Here is a 21,222-nt window from a genome sequence, read left to right on the forward strand (position 1 = left end):
TTTGTATATAACCTTGCGTTATTTTTTATTCCATTCATATTTTGATTGGTGCATATACTACTTTTATTTTAAATAATCTGATATGGTTTTGTTGGAAAGATAGGCAAGCAAGATCTTGTATCGATTTTGTCATTTGAATGTAGTATAAACTTTAGAAATTACCACAGACAGGAAAATTCTCATGTGTGAAATTAATTACATCTTTCAATTAGTTTTAATGATTTTAAAAATTTAAATCCTGTTTAACTTGCACTGTAAGCGCTGATATCTGGAAGTATACAATTTTTTAGCGATATTTTCTGTAATGAGTATATCTACCAACGTTTCTTAAAGACTCAACAGTTTCATTTCTTGACAAACTCAGAGTAATGGTGCTCTATTAAAACAAACACCTACTCTGAATTCGTTCAAACACAGAACATTTTCTTGGCTCACTTTTACTCGAAAAGTCACCACGTGGCAAAACAATATATTTATATTTACTTACAGAGGTCAGGGTCAGTGCAAGATCAATATATAAATCTTAGTTTTATTGCAACATAAACTTCCCATCTTTCGCTTACTTGATCACTTCGCAAATACCATAAACATGGGTATCATTGGTACAACCTTTACGCTGATTAAATTTTTAGGCCATCTTCTACAGTTAGTCGTTTACTGGTTCAAGACACCGTGACGATGATTACGTGACCAGATGTGTCAACTACTTACCACCAGGAGGTATAAACGGAAAGATTCTCGCGATCAATCTCGAAATCATCCAATGTAACCATTGCTATAGCAACACATAACAACACACCAAAAGATTTAATCCAATGTATATTTGTAAAGGTAATGTATTTTCTTAGTAAATGACTTGAGCCGCAACTCATCACATTTCCCGGATCATTTGCAGTAGCAAAACTCTAGGGGAAAACATGGCCGAGACGTTTATTGGTCGAATCCTGTGGCTTTCTTTTCTTGTGGCTGTTTGCCTCATAACTTACTACACGTGGAGTTGTGAAGGTAAGAGGTATCCTTTTCAAGAATGATAATTTTCGGTTAATTTGATTGGACAGTAATGGTTCTATCTGTTAAGATTTCTTCATTTGAAAAATAACCATCTCATTCGCCAAAGTGGGAATAACATCATAATTAAAGACATACTGAAGTTATTCTGATTGTAACTGTTGGGGAATTTGTTTCATTTTTGTCCTCAAAAGCTTAATCTATGTGGAAGGATTTATTTAGCCATTTTCTTCATGCGCATGCCAAGTTAAATTTGTTATCCTAGAATTTTGTCAGATAAGACCTACATTTCAACAAATTTATGCAATAAACAATTCATAAAGTGTCATGATTTTGATATACTTGGTAAAATTCTGACCATTTTGAAAATTTATGATTGTTTGGTTGTCCAAAATTGTTTTTCTGATCAGCATCTCGATAAACTTTAACAATTTGAACGTCTCGCATAAGAAAGTTGCTTTCTGCAAAATGGAATTATTTGCAATACTGCTTTATATGTCACAAACCTAGATGTGTGATGGATATTAAAATAGTTTCACCAACAACTTTGTCCAATTTTACTCACTAAATATAGCATTATTCATCTAAGTGAAAACTTATGATTGAATCAATAAAATTTTGAAAACCTCGTCATTTACTAGATTTTCCAGCTTTGATGTAACAAAATGTCATTTAGAATATTTTCATTTAAGAAGTGGAAATTTAAAAAGCCCATTCATTGTTCTCTTAGTGAAGTTAGCATTACATAAATATCTTAAAAATTTTATCTGCAGAATTTTTTTTCGTTATGTAAATCTCTTTTTTTGCTTATTTCCCATTAGGTGAGTTTAGAAGAATTAATTTTAAAAATTCACTTACAGGACTTGACATGAGATCTATTAGAATTATAGTTCATGAAATTATAAACAGTGATATATTTAAGATCTTGCGCATAGATCTAAATAATGGAAGGACGAAATGAAAACATGGAATGCTAAACATGTTATTTTTTTTTCTTATGAGGAAACATTAAGTAATTATTTTGATTTGTTAGAAGACAAAAATAAATATTACAACAACACTATACAAACCTATAACAAATCAGAAACTCAGAAAAAAGAATTCTAAAAGGATTCACTCCAAATATGTTCATAGGTTTAATAATTAAAGTGAACTGACTTTTATTTGAATATACTAACAATAAAAATTTAGGAAATAATGAATGTCGTGTAATTTGAAAGTATAAAAAATACATGAAGGGAAATGAAATAACTTTTAAAAATGCGTAATATTTGTAAATATTGTAGTATAAAATTTTGGACGATTGTAATAAAAAGAATTTATTCCTTGTGTACCGAATCTTGTAAAAACTGGTTTTGAAACACAGCAAACATTTTTTTTATCTTTCCATCATAGGGGCTCATTTTAGTTACATTTTAAAAATTTAATTTATGAGCTTTCAAATTTCTAACTTATGCATTTCAGTAATTAGTGAAATAAGTGGTCTTCGTGGTCTTTTTTTTATAAGACCAAAATTGAAAACAACAACAACAACAACAATAACAACAACAACAATAACAACAACAACAAAAAAACAATTCTTTAAAGGTACAAATGTTTTCTGTTCGCCTAAGCATTTTTTTCTTAAAAAGTTTCTTATATAACAAAAGAGATAAAAAAATAACACAATGTTCTTTGTAGATTAAAAATCGACTTCTATTCATTTTGAAGTTGTGTCAAAAACGAAGTTGCATAAAAATAAACAAAGAAAGTGCGGATACGAACTCAACTGAATTCTTAAGTTTCTCTCTTTTTTTATTTATATGCTTGGTTTGCTATCATCCGCTCTTCGAAAAGAATCCCAATCAAGGTTTAATCAAAAACATATACGAAGGCGCAAGTTTATTTTCCGAGTAACTTTGGTTGTCTCCTTTTTTGTAAAAAAACATCACTAGGAAAAATATTACTTGCATTGTTATGACGAAAAGATAATGAAAGAAAAGCATACATAAAAATGATACATATTCATGTCTTTTCTAAAAATATCATTTTTAAAAGGTTACCTTTCTTGCTTATTAGAATGAGGTCTCATATTTAAGAACTCAGTAACATTTACATTGAAGCATTATTTTCCAAATTACCTGGAAATATCATTTCCAGATTTTAATAGACGCTTCATGTTTTAGCGTTTTTCCAAAAAATCATAAAGATGAAATACGAATTTAAGATTTTCTCAATATGGTTCATATTATGTGAGACGCATATAATGTAAACTATATTGCGGAAGTCTTAAAAATCAACTAATTAGTAATTATGAAAGAATTATTTGTTTCTTTTATTGATAATAGATTTCACAAAGTAAGAATGTATTAAAATGTTGAACTGTTTATGAAATATATTTTCATAAACAGTGAATTGAAACAAATGCCTTATTAAACACATAAAATAAATCATAATACCGAAGCTTAAAGATTAATTAATGCTAGATGAATATGAAAGAATTATTTGTTTCTTTTATTGATAATAGATTTCACAAGTAAGAATGTATTAAAATGTTGAACTGTTTATGAAATATATTTTCATAAACAGTGAATTGAAACAAATGCCTTATTAAACACATAAAATAAATCATAATACCGAAGCTTAAAGATTAATTAATGCTAGATGAATATGAAAGAATTATTTGTTTCTTTTATTGATAATAGATTTCACAAAGTAAGAATGTATTAAAATGTTGAACTGTTTATGAAATATATTTTCATAAACAGTGAATTGAAACAAATGCCTTATTAAACACATAAAATAAATCATAATACCGAAGCTTAAAGATTAATTAATGCTAGATGAATATGAAAGAATTTTGTATTTCTTTTTATTAATGACATATCACAAAGCAGACAGTGGGCTAAAATATTGAACAATCTGAAGAAAAAAGGCATTTTCAGAAATGAGTAATTGAAACAGAATCCGTAGGCAGCTGACAAAATGAATCATAACCTAGTCGTAACCTAAAAATTAAATAATGTCAGTTAAATGTTCAAAATATATTTCTTTCAATTGATAATTAATATTAGAAAACAAAGACAATGTATTTAATATTGTTCAAAATTCTCCAAGACCATCATTTTCTTAAAATTGTGAAGTTCTTCTCTTTAAGGTAAATTGAAAAGAATGTAAATCGACGAGTTTACGGTTTATATCAAAAAATGCTAATTAATCACTTAATTAATTGTTTATTATTGTATAAGAATAGATTTCAGAAAATAAAACGATGCGGAATTTCCATCTCATCCAAAATATACTCGTAAGATTTTCTTTTTACATTTTAAGATTAATTTAAAGTCTGAATGTATTGTTTTATAGTATTTTGATGACTTTTTCTTTAGACTTGTTTTCGGATTATTTGAAATAAAATTTGACAAGTAATCGATTATACAAATTAGTAATTAAGAATAGGCAACTGAATAAGTTAAGTTGGAAATTATTTTAGTGAATGCTATAAAAAAAACATTAAATACATAAGAAAGTGTATTGTTTATCTACATTATATTATATATGGAAAGAAAATACTGTTTTAAAGTACAACATTTTTTCTAGTAACTTAATATTTAAATTTTAAATTAATTTTTCTGTTAAATTTAAATAAATTAAACCCGCTATTTGTTTCCTGACGCTTCTAACTGCGTTTAAAAAAACAGATTTTTTAGGAATCCCAGTTTGATTATTTCATAGTACATCTTCCATAGCAGTTGCATCCCATTTATTATAGTTTAAATATTGCGATTAGATAGAGAAAATTTATAAGAAAAAGAAAAACCGTCTTTTGATTAAACAATAAAATTCAAGAATAAGCTCACGTTTAATACAGATAATTCGTATCATTTTAAAAATAAATAATAATTAAAAATTAATTTAAAAGATGTATAACAAGATATAATTTTTACATAGAGATGTAAATTTGAAGCTTCTTTTGTGCGAAATATTTATTTTCTAAGAAAAGTTTTATTAACTATTTTTTAGTATTTTTCTTTTGCCTGATTATCTGTATTTCGTATCCTTTTGAATTTCAAACGAATTTGTACAAAATATTTATTTCCTGAGAAAAGTTTTATAAACTATTTTTTAGAATTTTTTTTGATTATCTGTATTTCGTATCCTTTTAAAATAGTTCTTCTATTTTGTGTTAAACTTACTATTTCATACGCAATTATATAGTTTTATTAGATTTATTTGTTGGAAGAAATTCATTTTCTCTCAAAATCTCAACCTTTTTTTTTTAAACAAACAAACTAACAAACATATCAATTTAATCAAATGCAGAAGGAGATTTAACTGAAATAAGAGAATAGCTTTTGAAATTAATAACCCAGCTTTTAAATCTTAGCATTTAAAAATATAAAGGAGATAATAAGCTGTAATTACAAAAAATACGCAATTCGAAACTTCCAACTATAAAATAAACAAATGATACTTGTACGCGAATTCAATTAACTTTAATTCTTAAGTATTTGATCATTTTCGTGTATTAAAGATTTTATTTTATTTCATTTAACAGTGTGAAGGAGCAATTATTAAAATTAAAACACAACAGTTTTTTAATAACGAGAATAGGACTATTTAAAGGATTTAATCTATGCGATATCACAATAACATGACAAAATTAGCTGTTCTTGTCATCGAACATTTAATTGTACATGGTTTTTAATCCTCTTTTAATTCTTTAATCGAATTCTTAATCTTAATCGAATAACAACATATTAATAAAGGAAGAGGAGCAATACAGCGATCAATAAAAATGTATAACGAAGGAATAAACTACCAGCAATTAAATGAATTGCAAATTATCAATTTTTAAAAAAATCTAGTAATTTATTTCTGTCCAGGGTCCATAGAATACGAGAGTAAGCATCAAGTATTCGTTGAGTATATGCACATCAGAAATCTTCTTTGCTTACCGTCAATTAAAAAAACACTTAGATGAGTGACAGTAACGATTCTTTGGAAATTTACTAGCGAATGTGACATAATCCAAAATCGTTTCTCAAATGTGACATAATCCAAAGTCGTTTTAAGCGAAGGCATTGTAGAAGTGAGGCAAAGCCGTAAAGTCAGTAAAATGTAAATAGGTAAGAAACAATGAATTCTGATTTATTGTGAAAACTTGAACGATACATTAACAAGTATAACAATAGGAGTTTTCAAAAAGAACGCAACGACTGTTCAGGCTTAGTAAAACTGTAAGACAGGAAAATGTGAGATTTTCATAACAGAAATTCGCATATATTAAAGCGGTCAAATAGATTATGAGATAATCGTTTCGAAAATCTAAAAGTAAATTTAAAATAGATAAAATTGAAAGTTAATTAAATTAATCATTTTTCTGAAGATTTAGATCTCCTAAGCAGAATATTTTATATATTTATCTTTTCATTCTACTTGTATAATGCACATAGCTTGTGAATATACTGTAAATTCAACATAGGAAATAATTTATTTGAAAAACCTAATGGATGTGATAAAAAATTTCATAAAACTTATACTTATAAATTTCATAAAACTTAGCGTTTCACATAGAGAAACGCTAATTTCAAAATACTAATGTCGTGCTTTATAAATAAAAAAATACAAATAAATCAATTTCCAGTTCAAATGATTGCTTTAAACCACTTAATTGGAAACTAATTTTACAGATACAACTCGGATTCTCTGGGAAATAAACGCATCCATTTAAGATATTTTATTTTAACAATAGAGTAATTTATTTAATTTATAATATTAAAAGTAGAGTAATACATTATAAAATATAAAGCCTAATGAATAGAATATATTTCATTTATATTTTAAAAATAGAGCTATTTCCTTAATTTTTTTTAATAAATTATTTCCAAATATTCAAAAGTCAATTGAACTAAATGTGCTTTATTTTTCTTGCAATTGATATGAATGCAAAATATATTTCATATTCTAATAATTTTTCTTAAAACCAGAAAATTCAGAATAGAATCAAAAATAGAAATAAGATGCATTTTAGATCAGTCCAGTCTAAGCTGAGATACAAGAAGAAAAATCTTCTTTGATGGATCATATAAAATTTTATTCAGTACTCAATAATTAGGTATACTACAAAACAACACTCTAAACTAATTTAAGCAATGTAATATTTGTAAGAGAAGGAATTGTTTGCAGAGAATTACGTACGATTATTTACAACATAACAGAATGATAGAAATAAGGTGAATTTTAAGTTCAGTACATTTTAAACAGAGTACAAGCGGAGAAATTATTTGATGGATCATATAAAATTTTAATTCATTTCTCTATAATTAGGTACACTATAAACAACACTTTTAACCAATCTAAGCAATGCAACATTTGAAACAGAAGGAATTAATGGCAGAGAATTACGTACGATTACTTATAACATAACAGAATGATAGAAATAAGGTGAATTTTAAGCTCAGTCCATTCTAAACAGAGATGCAAGCTGAAAAATTTATTAGATGGATCATACACAATTTTAATCAAATCCTCAATAATTAGGTACACTATAAACAACACTTTTAACCAATCTAAGCAATACAACATTTGTAAGAGATGGAAATTTTTGCAGAGAATCTAGTAAGATTATTTATAACAAAACATAATGATATAAATAAGGTGCATTTTAAGCTCAGTCCATTCTAAGCTGAGATGCGAGCAGAAAAAGCTATTTGATGGATCATTTAAAATTTAATTCACTACTTAGGAACCAGGCACACAATAAAACAATACTTTTAATCAATCTAAGCAATGCAGCATTTGTAAGTGAAGAAATTTTTTGCAGAGAATCACGTACGATTATTTATAACACAACATAATGATTCTTCAAACCAAATGGCAGAAGAATTTTCTTCCCAGTTTTCGATTCAAAATGAGTCTCCCTTTTTTTTAACCAGAAAATTATTCTTTTATTACCCAGCCTACGTATTTAAGTTAAAGTCATTACCACAGCCCCCTCTTCCCGCAGGTATGGGATGGGCACATATTTGAAAGGTTACGAGGTGAAAGGAAAGACGGAATTATACCCTTTAAATGGTGATGGATAAAAATAATTCACCTTAATGCCGGGCTGTGCGAAAGGTCCACTGAAAGTGAGAGATTCAAAGAGTGTGGAGAAAATTCATTTTCCACCCTTCCAATTATATTTGATTAAGTTTATAGTCAGACTAATAGAAATAGTTATAGATATTTAGATTTTTTTTTCATTGAACAATACCCTTAAATTTACTCATCATTGTTCGAATTTTTTTTCAGTAGAAGTGAGTATATCTATATAAATTAGAGAAATGCAGAAAAAACAATTCAACAATTACTTTGGATTTAATTTCTTAATTACAGTTAAACTAAAAAGAAATTACAAAAAATTTTATATTCCAAATTGAAAATATTTAAAAAAATAATAAGATCAAAAAAATTATAGAAAGTAGTTAGTAACAGTGCAAAAAGTGTTGTAAAATAAATAATTAGTTAAAAATGCAGTAAATAATAAATCACTATACAATAAAAGGCAGATAATGAGTTGTGATAAGTAAAGAAATTTTTTGGTATATTTTATGATGAACACTTAAAATTTAATAAAATAGGAAATCAAAAGGTAAATTATTAGTAAAATTCATAAGTAAATGAATTAAAATAAATAAAAATTTTCGAAGTTTTGAGGGCGAAATATTTTTATACCTATTATTTAAAATTAAGTGGAAACTAAATATTACTTTTTACCCAAAAATGATTAATATAAAAATTTTGATGAGTTTTTTTTCAAAAGAGTAAAATTGTATTATGAAGATTTATTAATATTTTTATGTTTTATTAATACTTTTCTTTAAAGACCAGATATTAGTGTGTCCTATTCTTTCATTTTTAGCGTTCTTATCTTGTATTATATAAAAAGCCGTGTTTTACATATTATGATGAGGGCGGCACCTTAGCCAGCATCCCTTCGCCACGCTTCGTTACATTCTTAAAAGGCGCATGTTTGATTTTTGTCGTTATATTTAACGCATATCAGACTCAGTGCTAAAGGCAAGAGCTTTCCACCAGGTCACCGCAGCTCGATATGAAACCAAGGCCCTTAAAGGACTTGTTGGACATTTTATATATGGAAGCGAAAATGAAAATATAAATGGTAAGAGACTGATGGAAAATGTTCCTAGAAAGGATCGGAAAAATGGAAAACAGTCTTTCTCGTTTAATAAGAGGAAATTTAAGAAAATATTTGAAAGGTACTAATGTAGATAAAACGAAACTAAAATAATACCTTAATTGTGTTGTCATTACTCTTACAGCGTACAGAAAGAAGATAACGACCAAAAATCTGCCATTGCTTATATGTATGTGATAGATCTCTTTCCCCTCCAGCTGTTCAGTGTATATTATTAAATAAGTTTAAAGTTCTTTTTCTGTATTGATTATCGAAAATAGCAGGTCTGGTTTCGTCTTTGTAGAGAAAAACACAACGATGAAAAATCTACCATTGCTTATATGTATGTGATTCATCTCTTTTCTCTCCAGCTGTTCACTGATTAAATTAAATCAGGTTTTTTTTGTTTAGATTATACAAAGCATCATGTCTGATTCACTCTTTAAACTGAATCCCTTTAAAATGTGAAAATAAAAAAAATAAAAACTTAAAATTACCTTTTACTCAGTCTTTATCCCCTATCCTATTTTACTCTACGTTCTTTCAGCTAGCAGATGCACGTGCTTTCTCTCGTCTACTATTGCCATAAATGGAATGAAATTAAATTATTGAATATAATACAACATTGAAAATTAATAATTACAGTCATTAGATAATAGATTTAATAATTTTTTTTTGAATTTTTAACTCTTTCAATTAACTCCTTCAATTCGTTTTTATAAACGTTAACCAAATTTTTAGATTTTTTTTTTATTTAAAACCTTTAGGAAAAATTATATTTCGCAAAACATCATATTTCTTTATATAATGGTGATTAAAGCAATTAATATATATTAATATAATTAATTATATAATGGTAATAATAATATTAATATAATGGTAATGGTAATAATAATATTAATATAATGGTAATGGTAATAATAATATTAATATAATGGTAATGGTAATAATAATATTAATATAATGGTAATGGTAATAATAATATTAATATAATGGTAATGGTAATAATAATATTAATATAATGGTATTAATAATACCGTTGGTATAATATAGGTGAATAATATAATGTTGATATAATTAACTATATAATGGTGATAAAAACTATTTTTTTAATTCATGAGTTATATCTATAAAAACAGTTTTACTTATCAAAGAATAGCTTGCAACTATTAAAAATATTAAAGACCAAAGAATACATAGAATTAATGGTATAAGCTATAATGGCAACTATTCGTGTGATTATTATTAGAAGGATGTTTTTAATTATTCATGGTTTCTTTGTATCAAATTTTTTAAAGTGTTTTTAACTAGAAGAAATAAATGCAATCAAAAGATTCTATTGTTGTAAAAAAAAGTTTTATCCTTTAAAAAAACGATTGCAAGTTGTTTTGTTTTAGCTTTGTGTGAAAGTTTGTATTGAAAATAAAAAGAAAGGCAGGAAAAGCAGATTTATTAATAAAATTATTAGAACATAGAGAAAGTGAAGAAATCTTAAAGCCAAAAGAATCTAAACTAAACTAAAAAATAGTTATTTTGTTCTATTAGGATTCGGGCTTCTACAATTCAACAGCACTGAAAAACATAGGTATGAGAAAAAAATCGTTTTAATTCGTTCTTGTTTTTTAAGCTAGAGCAATATTTGAAAGTTAGTAAAATGTGATTTTCAATCAGCTTTTAATGCTTTTTAGTTTTATATAAAATTATTATATAATTAACACATTCTGATTTAATATAATTCATTTCATGTTTTTTTTAAAACTCGAGAAAACTGCAAGAAGTTTGAATTTTTGTACACTTGTGAATTTACTTCTATTACACTGTTTTAATATTTTCAAATTATATTATTTTATATAACGTATATTATTGAAAATATTTTCAAACTTTATTACCATTTAAACTTTAAATAAATTGAATCTTGATGGCGCCATGTGGTAGACTGTTTAAAAAAGAATTGAAGCAGGAAGGAGCAAAGTAATTTTTTTTATAATCATCAGCAGCAGTGTATTTTTATGAACTGTTTTTTTAATTATCATATTTCAACAATGTCTAATCCACATAATTTTGTTACAATTTTATTTTCTTCCGATGAAGATTGGTTTAATGGATTTTACAAGTTTAGTTCAGTTACAAAATAAAAGAATTCTGATTAAAACACTTAACGATATTATTAACGGAATTTTATAGATTAAATTAACATGAGAAATTCTATGAAATCAAATTTATATGTTTTGTTCCTTATTTCTATAACATTTCAATTTTTGTTCCGAAAATTTATTTTTTTATTAATAAACGTGTATTGCAAGTAAGTAAACTACATATAAATATATCATACTTATTATTAAGTAGATAAGAATTTGAATAAAATTCTCATCATCATTTTCATCTCTAATAAAAAATAATTTTTAGTTTAAATGTATATTTTTATTCAAAGATATAATCCGATGCTTTTTAAGAGAGAAATCACTTTTGGTTGGGTATATAAAACGCAGTTTTATCACACAATTTTGTAACATTACACATTATGATGATAATTAAATGAGTGACAAATGTAAAGAGTTTCTTCCAAAAACATCTCTTTTCCTTAAAAACAAAATTATAAATTGAAAGCAACGAATAAAAAGTATTCTGCTGTCGGTAAAAGTTGGTTTGTATTTATTTGTATGATAGGCTGTAGGTTAAATTTTCTTTTTATAGTCATTTCTATATATGGCAAGATCTTTGCTGATTATATAGGCAAGTAGAAATATAGATTTGCTTTTACAAGGATCCATGAAGAACAAATTTTTAAAAATTTATATATTGGTATCGTTACTCATTTAAAGTTGTATGATGAATGAATTAAAATTCAAAGTACAAATTGTTCAGAGGAAAGCAACAAAATCCAAAAGAAGTCAAACTCCCATTGAAAAACATAGCTAGAAAAGCCAGCCGAATGACCTAGAGGTCGCTGTATTTGGATTTAAGCTTTAATCTATTAAATGCACATCTCAACATATTGCTTGCAACAGTTTACGGACATTGAGATTGAGCAGGAATCTCCATTGCAGCTGTAAATGTCCGTGAAATTCCCGGTATTTTGGAAAGGATTAACCGATTAATAAGCCTCTACTCTGAAGCATTCATAACCCGTGAACGGTGAAAGATTTGTAAAAATTGATTAACTTTATTATTAAACAAAGAGCTTAAGGACTATTATTTGGGAAATATGATACGAAATGGTTTTTAGCGAAATATTAATAACGAAATATATGTTTTCATTTTAATGACATAGACACTTAATGGAGAAAAATAATTAATGATGCTTTTAAAAATCTGAATTTTTGTTTGAGAGGGTGTTTCACATTCTTTTGGACATCTGCTTATATTTTCTATGAAAGGCATAGCTTCGTATCTTATTATTTGAGATTTCTGATCAAACTTCTGTAGCTTCAATTAATAATGAAAATTGATCGAACGTAAGGTACTTTCCCAGTATGAAACACGACCAACATGATATAAAACATAACTAATAATCTTGTTGAGTAAGATGATCGCCAAGAGCAGTTAATATAAAAGAAAAAAAGTTTAATTATTGATGTCATATACAAAATTTTAGAATATATGAGATATAAAACTATATTAAGAATATTGCGTTACGTATTAGGTACTGTTTAGTTTAGTTTTAGTAACTTCCCGTTTTAAAGCATCACTCGGGCTATTTTGGGACGCACCTCGTAATTTGGAGCGCCTGTCAGATGACGAGGACGACACTTGAGCAGGCCCCCTACTCCAAACTTCCACACCACACTAGCGGGAGGACCTTTGGCCCTGGAGGATTTATAGTGTACCAGATACGCTTACACGACAGTTCTTCGGTGGAATCGGGTCTCTAACCTGAAGCCTTTCGGTTGTATTATTGTACGACAGAAAAAATATTGTATAATGTATAAAATTTAAGTACTTGGATAATATAAACAGAGCTGTAATTGAAATAGAAATGAAACAAATGAATGCCACTTTAATTATGAAATACCAGCAACAGTTAGATTAAACACTGCACAATAAATGAAAAGAAATGCGAGTAAGTGTATTTTCAGTGAATGCACAAATATCCACAAGCGGTGATATACTCTGAAAAAAGATATTAAAAAGAATTCATGTTAAATATAACAGTTAATCTAATGTAATTTTTTTAGAAGCATATTCCTCTGAAAAGGGAATTCAGTACTTGCCATTATTAAATTCTAGATTTCGCGAACTCACCATCAAAGCAAAAACATAAGTCATTAGGCCTCCGTATCCTACTTCCAAATAATCTTACTTTGAAAGATGCCATTTAATTTTATTAGGACTTAGCTCGACGAAAATTGCCCTCGAGATTAGTTCCCATCCTCCTACTCCTATCTAGATTTCCGTTCCATTAATATCTATCCTTCACCTGTTTAGGTCGATATGGAAAGGTAAAGATTAAAGACAAAAATGCTTTTTCCTCTTTCTCTGCAAATAAAAAAATTCCAACTATTCCCTGTTCAATCAAATTCCTTTCCTATAAGAAAATTACTCAATACTCAAAATGGAATTTCTGCATTTTAGTGATGCGATTACACTTTTTTAAAGTGTAATCGTATCTTATTTCGTACATTTTTTTTAAATATTTCTAAAAAAGTTTACTTTTTGTTGAATGATAGAAATTAATCTAAAGAAATAGATTGATAACAGGTTATTTTTCACTACAAACATTTCATTTTTATTCACCGATATGCTTATATTATTATAATGTGGCTCTGAAGAGCTGGGGGTTGACTTGCGACTTCTGATAGATAAGTGCATTTGTTGTGAGGTAGAAAGATATGAAACGGAGATCGTGTATTGGATAAATAATAGGGTTGTAATAAGTACGATAATATTGAAACCAGCCTTTATTTTTTCCTTCTTTCTCTGGTTGATAAAGTTTCAAATGTACATTATGATGGGATCAAAAGCAAACATAAATGAAAGTTTTGATTCACGTCCGTCTCATAATTTATCAAAACAGATTCGTATGATAACACGAAATTTTTACATCACACCTACCAGTTCGTCAGAACCAAGCTACGCAACAAATTCTTTTACAACCTGGTTATCTCGCATTATATAATGGTTTGAAAAATTGAGAAAGTCTAATACAATATTCAGATTTTTTTTGCCATCATCCATCATTTTAACCACACAGCTTTTATAAAACATGGTGCAAAAAATTGTGTCACACCCTCATGTAGTAGGGTATTCTAATAACATAGAATCGATATAATGTGATGGAAAAATAATTATTACTGTGGATAATATTTACATTTCTTTTACAGCACCATTTTTGCAAAATACGCAATGAATTAACTATATAATTGAATAGATAAGAAGAAAGAATATGGTATTACCAGATGGTTAGTAATTCAACAGCTCTAGTGTATAAGGCTAATAATTAGAACAAGACAACACATAAAATGGACTTCTGCATTGAGTTCATATCATTATACCTTAAAAAAATTAGATATTGCTGTTGAGTTATTTTAAACTGAATGAAATAAAGTTTTATAAATCGTCGAATTTTGTGAATTTTGTAAAATTATCCGTATTAAAATAAATTCCGCGGAAGGATAGGTTTGAATCGTTATTCCTGCACCGTATTGACTATTAACATTAAGTCAATAATTATGACTTGATTTTTGATTTTGATAAGCTAAAAATTTCAGCTTGATGTGTTATATACTTTTAAAAACAGGGTAGAAGACATTTCAATTAAATTGCTCTCACTAATTAGACAATTCGCAAAATAAAGTTCAATTAATATATTTATACTTTTATAAAAAATTGATTACAGTAATTCTATATTCGATATCATAAAGTTTTAATATAATAAAAATATTGAAATATTGTTAACAGGATAATTACAATCAATTATCGAATTCAAAATTATATTTTTTCCTAATCATTACTTTGCTTTAAATAAAGTTTGTAAACTATTTATTCTTTAATTTATATATCAAACTTAACAGACAAAAAACATGCAAAGAGGATAAATATTTAAAATACAAAATAACATTTTTCTGCATTAAATTGATATGTTTATTGTCTTACAGTAATTACCTGAATATTTCTAAAATATTTTTTAAGTATTCGTAAATCATTATTTTATTGTTAAATAATAAATTAAAGTAAAAAAGTCAAAAGAAAATTAATTATTTGATGTATAATTGCATTTCTGTATTTAATTAATGTGTATTAACTCTACAATGATTTAATAATCATTCTTGCAACACCCTAAACTCAATAAAATAAATACTTACAAAGTAAGATTTCTCTATAAATAGTGTAAATAAAATAATTGCATGATATATAACTAGAACAATTTAATATACTTTATTATACATTTACAGCCAAAAAGGACTGCATGATCGATAGTGAGATAGGTTGGTACGACATCGATAATGTTTACACTTGCGAAGAAAATCAAAGATGTTGCAAAGAGTATGGAAACCCCTCTTGTTGTGCCGAGAAGAACAAATGGTTGATCGTGTAAGTTGTTCTTGAATAAATTATTTGATTTGTTAACGATTTATTCAGTATTTTAGGAAATGGATATCTGAACAAGTTCTTGAGGCGTTTGAATGCGATTCACAAGATAGCCAATAACAACTGAATTTTAAAGCATGGAGAAATCTAAGCGATGTACCAATAATTGAATAGTCTGCAACATAAAAAATATTTAAAATTAATTAGAATCATTCAATGCTCAATTGAAATTCGAAACACCATTGCAAGAATTAAATAAATTCAGAATTCAATTTGTTTTAAACATCATTAGGTGATCTTATATGAGTGATGGATTTCTATATTTAATATGCAAGTAATTAATGAGAATATATTAATTTAATTGTATTTAATTTTCTTTAGAAATAATTTGCGTAACAACACATAACATCATTCAATGGTTATAGCTCGGTTATTTGCAGCGTACAATGTGCTGTCACTGACTATTAAGAGATAGTTAAAATAATTAATTGGATTTTTATCAGAATATTAATAACAAATATATGTTCACTGATCCACATATTTTTGTAGTTTTAAAGAGCGAAAAGATCCCTAGGTATTATTTATTCACATGTTTTTTTTAGTTTAACTGATTACACAAAAACTTAATTAAAAAGCTATGCATTTTCAGCTAGCTGCATATTTACATAAATAAATTACATTTTGAAAATCCCAACTATTTACTTTTATAGGAATTTCCGAATAAGAAAAAAAATATATCTTTAAAATGAAATGGTAAGCTTATTCTCGTGTCATTTGTTTTTCTTTCTATTCAATCTTTTCTTAAATTCCGATTGTTAATAGATAATTTCATCGGATGAAGTAATTATTTTCTTTAAAATCAAAATTAAAGCCATGCTAATCCAATCAAACTCTTACATAAAAAACAATTCAAAAGGCATTTAAAATTAATGGAAATTTGAATGTTTAATTAAATGACTGAAACTAATTTTTGAATTGAGTGTACGATCAAGCTATTCTTTCTTCATATCACTTGTTGAGGTAAGAAATAAGGGATTTCATTTAAAATAAAATGGAAATTTGCATAAGTTATTAACGATAAGACGACAGGGATTTTTGTAAATTCTTATATTTTTATCATCTTTCTTTTCATTTTCTATAAATTAAAAGAAATTTTTATTAATCCTATCTGGTGCTCGAAGCAGATGTTTAAAAATTTTTTGAGCTACTCATTTTGAACAAAGAAGATTATGATTAAGTGTATTTCACAATAAGGCTTATGAAATTGAGCTGTCATTTATTTTCCCAAAATATCTCGAAAGTAATCAGTTGAAATCTCAAAGATTTTGCGTCTAGCGCTAGCATATTACACATTTTGCATTTTCATAAACAGCTGGGAGTGTTTGGTTTATTGCTAGGTTTAATTATTTAACTCACGTAGGAGTAACGACAGCATGACAAATCCTGCTTGAAGTGTTTTTCTATTAGATTATACAAATTCAAAATAACCTCAGAGGAGCTGAATTTTATTGCATTATTGTTTACACATCTTTTTTATTGTATTGATGTTAACCGAAGTTTTAGAGTTAATTAAATCATGAATTTTTTTATAGTATATTGAGTACTTTTTTTTTCATTTGAAATAGCTGATCGCGCCATTTATTCTTGCATTTCTTTCATTCTTGTATTTCTTTTTATTGTGTCTGTTTCTCATTTTTTTTGTCAGCATATAAATGACTCTACATATTTCATTCCGCAATGCAATAACTCACTTTTCTATTTATTTTGTGTTCCGAGAGAATATTTATGAGAATTGATGTGTATTGAACGCTTATATTTCATATGTCAAGTTTAAGGTAATCAGTTAGAGGAGTTGACTTTAATGGCATCGACAGGTACACGGATGTCAACCCTGGCTTTATGGTACATAACTTAACACTAGGCCGTTCGATTGCACCATATTGGTACCATGCAAAAACTATCGGGCAAATGTTGATGTCATCACATTGATGCCACGCGAATTTTTATTTTAGGATTTTTTTATTTTACTTTAATCATTTACTATTATTTATATTATGAAAAGTATTATTTTAACTAATTATTTATTTATGTTATAAAAATGAAATTAATGATCCCCTAAAACCTCGAAAAGCCTCCAGCTATAGAAGTTCTATTGACGCCAAACAAAAGAATACCGATTAGACGTGCGGACGGCATAGTGTTAATATGTTATTATTTTTAAGTGATCACAGTGCCTCTTCTTTTAAGACTCATTATATGCCAAATATCAACAAATTAGCAAATCAATTTCTAATTTTATGCGAATAGTGAATTTGCATTAACTATTCTTAATACATAAATTTCCTGAGATTTTTATATCAGTGTTAAATTAATCAGTGTAAGTTAATTTTATTCCAAGAGCTGCAAAATATTTTTCTTATTTTTATTGATTCTATTAATGAGAGCCTGAGGGCATTGCTATCATATGGAGGTACAATGTCGTACAATGCTACTGTTTTCGTCGGCTGCATAATGATAATAAAACTATCAACCTGCGCTGTTTGTCACTATCAGAGGAATTGATTCGTTCTTTTTCTCATCAAATTGCGTAACAAGAGATTTTAGCTCCTATAGCATAAAAGTAAACATTGCTCTTTTGTTCGCAAACAGTAATTTTTGATTAATTAATTCATTTTTCCTTAATGTTAATGGTACTTAGAGTAACAGCATCAGTTCCTCTTTTTTATTTTAAAAATAATTAAAATTTCTTATGTATCTTTAAAATGTTAATGCGAAGAAATATTATGACCGAAAGATACATGGTTGATTTTCTGATTCGTACATCTTTTTACTTTTTATCATTTTGCTTAGCAATTGGTATTTGTTCTTCAAACTATTTGACTGTTAAGAATAAAAAATAAACCACCATCTTGCCAAGCTCTCCACCGAGACACTAACATAGAAATTGTGGCTTTTTATCAAAAGGCCATCACCTACCCCAGAACAGACCACTCTCGCAGGAGGTATAGCCTATTCTCGAAAATATAAATTATAATATTTCCCACCCCCAGAAAAAGCGAGAACTTGCTTGCTCATCCTGCTATTTCTTAACTCTATAATCGTGGTTCCTACCTGGTAGTTATGTTTGTTGAGTAAATTACATGTACTTTTTTCATTATTCGGCAAAAACAAAATTTGATAGAGCTTTTGAAGGCTTTAGAAATGTTCGCTTTCCGAGCGAAAAAGTCACTGGAAGAATATTTTATAGTCAATTTTTATTCTATCTACTAGACTTTGTTTCAGGTCTTTTCAAGGCTCTGATCGTTGAGGATTAAAGACCAACTTGATAAATTTGTTCTGATAAGAGCTCAAAATCTATGAACTACCAATCGGCAGACAGTTTTTAAGCTACAGAATCACCAATGTATTTGGAAATTAAATATCTGTTGCTTAATTTTGTTATATGTAGGATTCTGATGAGTACATTCAGCCAACTGAAGTAAGTTTTTTTAATGATTTTGTTATATGTAGGATTCTGATGAGTACATTCAGCCAACTGAAGTAAGTTTTTTTAAAGATTTTCTGCAAGCAAGGTTATTCGGGACTCCATCAATAAACCTCTAGGGCTGATTGAACAAGACAAGGTATACAACATTTGCAATAGTACATGGGATTACAAAACACAAAGGGCGGCAGCAACAAGGGATTCTTTCCAGCACATTACATAAGGAGAAGGATACAACAGATAAAGTGTATACACGGATTTATTTGAACACTAATTCAAGACGGCACTTCATCATAATTTGTTGAAAAACAATATTAAAAGTTATACTCAACATGATAGATACAATAGCAGGTACAACGTCATCTTAATAACAAGTCACATAGAATAAATGTTCAAAAGATTGTACATGCTTTCATGTTTATATTAACACAACTTGGTGTTGGGTCTTTGAAAATTTGTATTCCATTAAGCATGGGTTGTATAATTTATCCGGTTATACCCTTGTCTTTTATTTATTTCGTGGCACTGAGCTCCATGTTTCAATTGAGTTTTACTTTTGCGATTCCGAATTGTGTTGCAAAAAATGTTTATCTTGACGTCCACGATCATCCCTAAAATTTTGTGAGTGGAGTTCCGAAATAGATTGCATATACATACAGATTCGATTGATTATTTGCCTCTTTTCAAGGATAAAATTTGATTCTAATTTGTACTTTCTGGGTAATTGAGGTATAAGTTACATGTCAGACCATGAGAGGTCAATGCAGAAAAAGCGCAGTATTTATTTATCATAGAATATTCTTTCTTTGATAGCAATGTTCTGTATATTCCACCCACCATTATTAATATTTAAAAAAATGTTAAAAATCACTGAGAAGTTAAAAATATCCCCGAATGTATTTACCTGGCATTACTTTTTCAGGAAGGACCAACTGATACTGTGGGGTGGCCTTTTTGGATTTTTATCTTTTCTGGGATTGGTCGTATACTGCCGCCGACACGATTTCTACGTACTAGAAGGCAGTAACCCTTGCGCTCGATGCTTGGGCATCAAACCGAAGGAATTGATTGAAGAAGGAGAAGACGAAGAAAAACCAATTAGAACCTGAAAGAACCGATTTTCATTTTTGAAATGTAAACCGAAGATTTTAATTGGTAATTTTAGATATATCTTCCACAACAAGAAAAACGCTACCACCATTGATGTTTTAAATCCTTTCATTTCATGTATTGTTTATTCAAGTATTGATTTCATGTGTTTAAAGATTACATAGATTCTAAAAAATTACCTTCATATTATTGACATTATAAGTCAAGAAAACATTACCTTCATATAGGTTCTTTTCAATGTAAATTATGATTAATTAATATTATTTGTTCGTAAACATCACCAATTTAACAACAAATTTGTGACACATGCAGAAAATACATTTTGATCGAAAGGAAAATTTCATCTTTTCTAAGCAGTGAAACCAATTTAGATTTGCGATTAACAGCGATGATTCTAGTTACCCATTTATTTCTGACAGATATTTGTGTCGATTTATATAACTAAAATTTTTTCGTTTTCTAATTTATAATTTAAATACCAGCTCATGGGTCTTCAAAATTTTCTGAATTATATTTTCTTACCTGTTTATCCTATAAACAGATTTATGTTAATAATAATTATGTTAATAATTAGAAATCATTCTAGAAAATGGAGTCATTGGTGGTAGCAATAAATGATAAAAAGATGTGTGCTTTTAATGTGATATTCTGAAATCATGTAGCTTGTGAATAGAATTAGTTAATGAAAAATAAACATACTTAGACAATTTTCTACTCGTATTTTTAACAATTTATTTCATCTCATTTTTCATATAATGTTCATATAATGGAATCGATTTATGCTTACATAGTGTTCATAATGTGTTTCGTGTCAATTCAAATTAGATACATTGCGCATTGGTATTAATATACGCATGTGTAAAATAATTTTTTTTTGTGTTGCATCTTTTGTAATATAATTTTAGTTCTTAAATTAAATGTTAGATTTTTGTTT

General features: G+C 27.5%; 1 protein-coding gene across 1 annotated transcript; it reads left to right on the forward strand.

The window, feature by feature from the left end:
• Positions 1 to 819: 819 nt before the first annotated feature.
• Positions 820 to 20,977, forward strand: LOC129958923 (uncharacterized). The gene is made up of 3 exons (XM_056071666.1): positions 820 to 1,005; positions 15,559 to 15,697; positions 20,101 to 20,977. The coding sequence occupies exons 1-3, from the start codon at positions 918 to 920 to the stop codon at positions 20,285 to 20,287; spliced, it is 414 nt and encodes a 137-aa protein (XP_055927641.1). The 5' UTR covers positions 820 to 917; the 3' UTR covers positions 20,288 to 20,977.
• The last annotated feature ends 245 nt before the right edge of the window (positions 20,978 to 21,222 follow it).

Source organism: Argiope bruennichi, chromosome X1, assembly GCF_947563725.1.
Source record: "Argiope bruennichi chromosome X1, qqArgBrue1.1, whole genome shotgun sequence".
Taxonomy (NCBI): domain Eukaryota; kingdom Metazoa; phylum Arthropoda; class Arachnida; order Araneae; family Araneidae; genus Argiope; species Argiope bruennichi.

Excerpts from the sequence above, each read along its gene's own strand:
- LOC129958923 (XM_056071666.1), top strand. The coding sequence starts at position 918 with ATGGCCGAGACGTTTATTGGTCGAATCCTGTGGCTTTCTTTTCTTGTG. Across the intron at positions 1,006-15,558 it reads CTACACGTGGAGTTGTGAAG|CCAAAAAGGACTGCATGATC; the intron begins GTAAGAGGTATC and ends ATACATTTACAG. Across the intron at positions 15,698-20,100 it reads AAGAACAAATGGTTGATCGT|GAAGGACCAACTGATACTGT; the intron begins GTAAGTTGTTCT and ends TTACTTTTTCAG.